This window comes from Arachis duranensis, chromosome 2, assembly GCF_000817695.3.
Source record: "Arachis duranensis cultivar V14167 chromosome 2, aradu.V14167.gnm2.J7QH, whole genome shotgun sequence".
Taxonomy (NCBI): Eukaryota; Viridiplantae; Streptophyta; class Magnoliopsida; order Fabales; family Fabaceae; genus Arachis; species Arachis duranensis.
In genome coordinates, this window is record NC_029773.3 from 12,222,036 (window position 1) to 12,230,318 (window position 8,283).

At 24.8% G+C, this 8,283-nt stretch overlaps 1 protein-coding gene across 1 annotated transcript; it reads left to right on the forward strand.

Moving 5' to 3' along the window:
• Nucleotides 1-5,602: 5,602 nt before the first annotated feature.
• On the forward strand, nucleotides 5,603-6,658 carry LOC107473556 (transcriptional regulator TAC1-like). The gene is made up of 2 exons (XM_021135055.2): nucleotides 5,603-6,089; nucleotides 6,517-6,658. The coding sequence occupies exons 1-2, from the start codon at nucleotides 5,766-5,768 to the stop codon at nucleotides 6,532-6,534; spliced, it is 342 nt and encodes a 113-aa protein (XP_020990714.1). The 5' UTR covers nucleotides 5,603-5,765; the 3' UTR covers nucleotides 6,535-6,658.
• The last annotated feature ends 1,625 nt before the right edge of the window (nucleotides 6,659-8,283 follow it).

The window sequence follows — 8,283 nt, forward strand, 5'->3', positions numbered from 1 at the left end:
TATATATATATGGTCATATTTTTTCTTCTTAACTAATGATGTTGATTGTGATGACAAAACAGTAATGACAGAGTATAATGTGCAAGTAAAGTAGTATCAATAACTCTGTGGGTTGAAACCTAGTCACAACTACAAACTACACATATATTCCATCTTCATTTACAGATCAAATTAAACCTCTTTTTTCCTATCAATAAGCTGGTTTTTATTATCCCAAAATAATTAACATAAAAATAGGTATATGCACAATTTCTGCTGATTTCACGACACTCAAAACCGGATGAAGAGAAAGAGTACAAGCTAAGGCTTCAATAGCCAATCCAAGTTCATAAAACCAAACTAAAAAACATGTTATAACAGCAACAATAACAAAACAGAAACAGCCAATAGATTAATTTTGATATAACAATATAAAATATTTTATATATTTACTTAACTAAATACGCTATTTTTTAGTTTTAATGACTATTTAAAAGTGAATGTAAAGTAACTATGTTTTAGATGTTTAATTTGTATATAAAAACTAGTGTTAAACTCGTGCGATGCACGGACTTATATTTAAATTTGATAAGTTAAATTAAAAATAATATTTTATAATCATATATTTTTTAAATTTAGTATAATACTATCATCATCGTTATATAATAAACGTATTAAATATGTTGTTTTATCTTTATTCAAAGTAAAATATGAATAGAAGAGTTCGAAGTTTATAATATTCTTGAACTATAAGGAGGGAGATAAAAAAATAAGAACATATATAACTGTAATAATAGCATGTTAATTTTACCCTAAATTTTATATCAAAAAGCTAATAAAAATTTATCAACAACCTAATATCTTACTAACTTCATTAGAAAATCATTAACCTAGTATCTTACTAACTTCATTAGAAAATCATTGGATGTTGTGCTCCTTGTTACACATTTCATTTCAAATTTGAAAAAAAGAGTTATAGATAAATTAGTTATATCTATAGTAAAGATTTGTACAAAAGTGTAAATCATAACATGCTATTAAAATGAAAATAATATTATTCTTACTTAAATATTATTAAAAACCTCTTTGAACACGACATTTGTTGTTGATAACTTTGGATTGCCGTCTTCGTTTGAATTAAAACCCTAAGGCCACTGCGACTCTTAACTCTTGACAAAGCAACATAAAGCTATCCATGGGTGAACACTGATTTTGGTAAATAAAGCCGTACATGTGATAATGATTGATCCTGATTCATGTTAATGGTCATTGCAAAGCATACTGTTAATAAAAATTGTCTCCATTAAAACTTAAATAACAATCCTAAATCTTAAGAAATCAAATTTATTTTTAAAATGTACACTTTATCTACAATATTTTTACGTACACTAATAATACGTTAAAAATTAAATCCCAAAATAGGTTCCTTGAGTCTCAAAAAGGACTCGATGGAAATTTAATATGTTACACTTCTAATATCGTGGCATAAATTATATTCATAGATAAATTAAAAAAAGCACCAATATTATCATCAAGTAAGAGTTAATTAAAGATAAACATAGTAAATATCTATAGCTGCATTCTAGTCATGTTCAATTCAACATTAATACGAAAAAATTTATGATATATGAAAAAAGGAATATGATATCATACGAGATATATAAACACATAAATTTTTAATATTTTTTAATTATTTAAAATATTTTTTGTTTGATAAATAATAATATATGTACTATTTTTAAATCAGTTTAAAGATATATGTTAATAATAAGACTAGATATACTAACATATAATAATATTTAAGTATATTTAAGTATGTTTAAAAAATTATTTTTTATTGTTTATTAGGATTTAGTATTCTAGTTGAACACAGAAGGCATATGTATTGAATTAATATTAATAAATATCGTGTTCAAAATAAATCTAATATATGAATACATGTAGCAATAATTTAACAAAGTGTCTGTACTTGAGAGGAGAAGATTCTAATTCAACCTACACGTTGTTTATGCTATTGGTATATGATGTTACTTTCATTTAACAAATTAAATTTTTAAATATTGAGACATAACACAAGAACAAAAGATTTTTACCGGTTATGTCTTGTCCAGGAAGGTTCCTTATAATTCATGTTTCCACAAGAATACAAACGAAAGTATAGTGCATGGGATGAACAACTATTCCATATAGCATATAATTCCCTGTACTTTCGAATCTATTTCATCAGACATTTAATTAATTAAAAAAATTGCTATAGTATCTTATAATATTTTTGTGTGTGTATGATTTAGAAATTGTTATGTATTTTATTAATTAATTTAAAATTTAAAAATAAATATTAAAATTTTATTATGATTTAGAAATCTTAATAGATCCAATAATTTATTTTTTGATAAAAATATAAATACAAAGTGTCATTTATATATAGGGCAATGCTGCGTCATGGCTAGCTAAGAAAAATCTATGTGGTATATCCTTTTTTCACAGTGGGTTAATTTGACACCGAAGAGGCACAAAAAGGGTAAAAAGTAAATTAAAATTCAACATTTACATTGCTTGGTACCTTCAAATTATTGGACTAGTAAAATATAAGTTACCATATGGTGTAGCTTTTCCAGCATGCTGAAGGGTCTTTAAAAATGTTAATCCTTTGGAACAATGTCGGGGTTAATTACCTTCAATAGTATTATGTAGTTATAGTTTTTCCTTCTTTTTTTTGGTAATAGAAGAATATTTATATTAAAAATAATTTATATTTTGTATTTAATTTTTTAATTTTAATTAAAGTGCTTATTTTAAAAAAATGTAATAAAAAAATTTATTATGAGAGAGATCATTTTTTTTAACTTTTGCATAAACACTTAAATAGTTTCTTAAAAAACTATAATTTGATTTTAAAAATTGCACCGGATATTAATATTATACCTTTTCATAATTAAGTTAAAAGTAAAAAAAAAATTACTTATAAACTTATCCAAACAGACTTTATAACTTAAATAAAATGACAACTTAATCCTTAAGAAATTTTAAGTTAGATAAATTTATTTTTGAAGAATGAAAAATACTAAAAAGTTTTTGATGTTTGTTTTCGGTGGATATGTTAAGTCCTTTTGCCAAAAAATATTTGACACCGTTAGTGGGTAAGGATTAATTTGTCTAGTTTTAAAGTTATAAAAGACTGATATATCTCATTTTAAAATTTTAAAAAAATTAATATATACATTAACTAAATTGTCTGGTATTTAAAATCACTCAACCAATAAAAATTCAACTATCAATCTCAATGTATTGACTAGTTCTGTAGCTGTAACTGTTTGTAATGAAGGTGAATTTGGATTTAAAACTAGTGTTATGAAGTTCACCAAATATGCTTTTATTCAATCTGTTTCTGCTGTTTTTACTCCAAATTAAACGAAGAAACTAAAGACGTCAAGTATTTTTGTAATAGAGGGACTTAACGTGTTCAAAGGAAATAAATTTTGGAGACTTATTTAATATTTTTCATTCTTTAATTTAAAAATAAAAATGTTTAGTAACTAAAATAAATTAATAAAAAACAGTCAAAATTATTTTATTTAATATTTACTAATTATTACAACAATTAATAAATATTAAATAAGACAAGTTCTGATTATTTTTTTGTTTTTCTAATATTAATTCAGACACCAGTTAGATACTAAATTATCACTTTACTTTTATAGTTCATATGCATCAGTTCTAAAAGTATCGTTCAAATAAAAAATAGTACTAACATATTTTACAACACATTTTTTATTTTTATTAGTAATATATATTTCACTATATTATAAAAAAATTTAATGATATTTTTTGTTACAAATCATAATAATAAAAATCTAAATATGAAATAACGAACAGTAGTGGTGGTGACTGACCCACATCCCTAAATCTATCTCCATGAGGTCTTAATAATTTATTTAAAAATAAATGTATTATTAGTGAATGAACAATTTTTTTTTTTGGGTTCATACCATTTAGCTACACAATTCTTCAGGTATTAAATTAATAAAAACTATTTAAACTGACCAAACTATATTTATGCTTTACTTTATTATTTCTTGCAATTTGATGAGACTGAGAAAAACTTATTATTTCTTTTAATTAAGAAAGGGTCAAATGAATGATTGTGGTTTGTTGTCAAAAGATTTCATCACCAAGCTAGACAGAAATTCTACTTAATTAGTAAAATGCATCATGTATATATCAATGATTTTTTTAAAAAAAGAAAGAAACAATAATAAGAGGTGCTTAATTTAATAAGCACTATACATAACCCACTCTACCTGCCTCCAGCCCCCAGGGAATAAGTTAGGTTTTTGTGATATATAATAAAAACTACATAAAGTAGATTGACATAAGGAAGAGGCCAAATATTTTGGTGAAAAGCATTTTGTTTAATTATTATGGAGTTAGAGTACATATTATATATAAACAAGAAAAATAACATTAATTAATTAATCCAATGCCATGTTCTTCACCTTTGACGGAGCCATTATTTAAAGTGACATCTATATATATATATCTTGGTTTCACGAATTTGCCTGCCATTCACGTTTGTGAAATCAAGTTAACAAAAACATCTTCTCATATTATTATTATTATTATTTAATCATAAGGGTTTAAAATAAGAAAGATTTTTTTTTTTGAGTTAAAATAGTGCCTATACGCATCAAGCTATATATGTAGATAAAATATTAAAACATTTCACTCATTAATTAAACGGTAATATTAAAGGAGTAATCTCTAAAATTATCTTATATAACATGATATCTATAATTTTATATATATAATATGTGTACTTATATATTATTATATTTAAAATTATATAATTATTTTAGTAATAATTAATTAATATTAAATAAGATAACTTTGAGTTATTTTAATGATTTTTATTATTTTTTAAATATTATTGTAATTAAATTTATAGGTGAAATTCCATTTAATTTCCTATCGGCCTTTAGATTTAATTATATGTGTCAATGAAACTCACAGTACTATAAGTAGAACCTTGAAATTAACATTCTATTAAAAGAATTCTTTTGTATGTAAAAATTTTTTTATTTAATTTATTTTAATATATATTTTATATTTTAATATACACGAATAATTGATTTAATAGTTTTTTTTTATGATATAGATCATATTGCTTAAATATTCAATTCATTATTATTTTAATAATATAGGAATAATTTTGATAAATAATCTGTAAATTAAACACTTTTGTGTATATTTAAAAGGTGAAAGAACTAATAATAGAATAAAAAATGTTAAATAATCTACTTAATTTTTTTTTTCACAAGAAAAACCATACACCGTTGTCTAAACATATATATATAAATAAGAATCATGGTAATTAAAAAAAGAAGTTTAACAAGACCTAGTTATGTGGATGAAAAGAACAAAAGCCTAATGGGAGACAAATCAATGATAAACAAGGAATAATGAAGATTAAAAAAATAACCCCAAAATTAAAAAATTGATATATGGTAGAAGAGATGAATCTCTATAGCCGGCTAACAAGATACCTCTCTAAGCAAACTTCTAAGACTCTTCCTCTTTACAACACATTGACTTGACTATGATAATCCATAAGGCAATGCCTATGTCTTTTATTTGTCTCTTCCTCAAACCTTCTCCACTTTCTCCTTTCTATATTACTCTTAATAATTCCCCTTTCATACCCTATTTCTCCTCCTCCTCCTTCGTCTTCGTCATCGTCATCGTCATATCACAAAAAAAAAAATAAATCTCAAAAAATTCTTTCTACCATGGAATTCTACAATAACCTAGAAGATTATTCGAAGAGTTCGTCGAGCGAAGAAACCGACCGGTCGTTGTACGAGCAAGCCGGAGATCATCAAGAGATGGGAACAGGAAGATCCTATGAGTGTGTGTTTTGCAAGAGGGGATTCACCACAGCACAAGCTTTGGGTGGACACATGAACATTCATAGAAAAGATAGAGCCAATAACAAAGCCAAAATTCCAGCTTCTAGTTCAAGCAAGGTTGATGATGAGAACTACTATGCAGATCTAGGGCACTATTCATCACCAATTCCAAGCTATCTTGCAAGAAATGGAAATTATCATGAGGTAGAAAATAATAATAATAATAACCCTTACCTTCCAATTTATCTTCCTCCACACACTAATTCCCATCATGTGCAATATAATGAGATTTTGTGTGTAGAAAACCAAAGGGAAAATGGGAAATTAGTGTTTGGACAAGATTGGAGGCAAAGGGGTAATAATTTGAGTTTGTACACTAATAATAATCCAATATGTGTACATGAGAATAATAATCACATGATAAAAGACAAGGGTGAAGATGGTGGCCTTGATTTGGAGCTTAGACTTGGTCATTATCCATAATAATAATTATTATGATATCAAGTAATTATAATAATTATATATATGCATGTCCGGCTTTTAGGTCTTTATTAATTTGGCATGCATAAATTGTAAATATATATATTGTGAGATATATAATAGCTTTGTAAGTTGGAAGCATTACTTATAGGAAGCAAGATTTGGATAGCTTTGGAGCTAGGCTTCTTCAAGATGAAAATTATTGAGGTGGGTTTTCTTGAGATTTTGATGATGAAGAAGGTACTAATTATAATTATATATGTATATGTTTTCTATTGAAAACACTTGCCCTAAATAATCACTTTATATAATGTATTTAATCATTTAGGGTTATGTAGTTGAACTTCTTAGTTATGCAAATGTTTCTTTTGATTTGCTAGTTGTACTTGTTGTGTAAGTAGCTTTCTGCTTTTGCAATGAAAATTAGGTTAATTATGTATATGTATTTATGATTTTGTTTTTAAATAAATTAATTAAAATTCTCCCTAAGCATATAATATGGGCCTTTATTTGAAATATATGAAGATTATATTCTGTATTTTTGTGGTTCATATAGTTGCATTGTATTGCTTGAAGTATATGTTATACTAATAATTATAATGTGTATGGATTTCCATTTGTATTAATTTTAACTCCATACAAAATTAAGGTTTGAGCAAAGTTATAAGAGTTGTTGCAAAATCAAACAGAAATATGAATATGTGATAAAATGATTGATAGGAAAGAATGCATATAAGTTACTATATAGTTTCATTGGATATAATGTGTATCACTGGAGTGGAATTCTTCATATTAGTTAAAGTGACAAGTAATTTAATTATAATGGTGTTAAGCTTGAGTTTTGGAAACTAAAAATATTACAGAAGAATGTCTATTCTCTTTTCATAAGAATTATATGTTGGTCAAGTAGGCTTAGTTAGATTCTTATAAATAAGAGTTTAATTTTAAGAAACTAACACTGTAAAATTTTTTTATAGTTATTTAATTTAATTTATGCTTTTAAATGATTTTTAATAAGTGGGTTAAAATATTAATTACTTTTTAAAGATATAACAATACACAAATGTCTATCTGTATAAAATTTTGTTATACAGTCGACGCATAAAAATTAAAGAAAACATGTTAGACGCTAGTAATTTTTAGTATTTTTGGCTATTATTTGATCACTATAAATACTAAGTTGTCTTTAATAAATAAATTTTATTAATTCATCTGTGTAAATTTTAAAAAATATGAGTGCAAATTATATTAATTTATATGTATAATTTTTTGTAAATATAATATGTTTTTTGTATACAAAATTTTTGTAAATATAGATATGACATTATTATTGGTCTAGTATAGCAAAAAATAATAATATTTACTGTTATATATCATTACTCAAAATTAAATTCTTTTATATAATACCCAAATGTTGATGGTTACATTCATTCCATTGAGATATTTCACCCGGTTATTAGATATAAATGAAGAGAATTTTAGTTTACGTAGCAGCGAAGAAATGAAGAAAGTGATATTTGATTAATTAGCATTTCATGTTCATCATCAGCTTGTTCCTATTAGTATCTTGCACTTGTGGCAATTTACAACAGTTACTGAAAGTGATGCTTTTGTTATTGTGTGCAAGCGAAACATATATAATATACATGAAAGAAAATAACAAGAAGTAAACATTTAATTTGAATGTGATGTTATTCTTAAGGGTGAGGAATAAGATAGAGCGGTGGAAGTTTAAGTTTATGCAAAACATAGTCCTTTGTATGTGGTACGACATGACATTGAATTTAAAATAATGTTCACACACTAACAAAATGATGTTGTGTCTTTATTGTTTCGAATTCGTTTGATTATCGATACAAAAATTGGATATAGAAACATAAAATTATTTTTTGACAGATGAAATATAAATATAGATATT

What these genes read in the sequence shown, in the direction of transcription:
- LOC107473556 (XM_021135055.2), top strand. Translation starts at nt 5,766, where the DNA reads ATGGAATTCTACAATAACCTAGAAGATTATTCGAAGAGTTCGTCGAGC.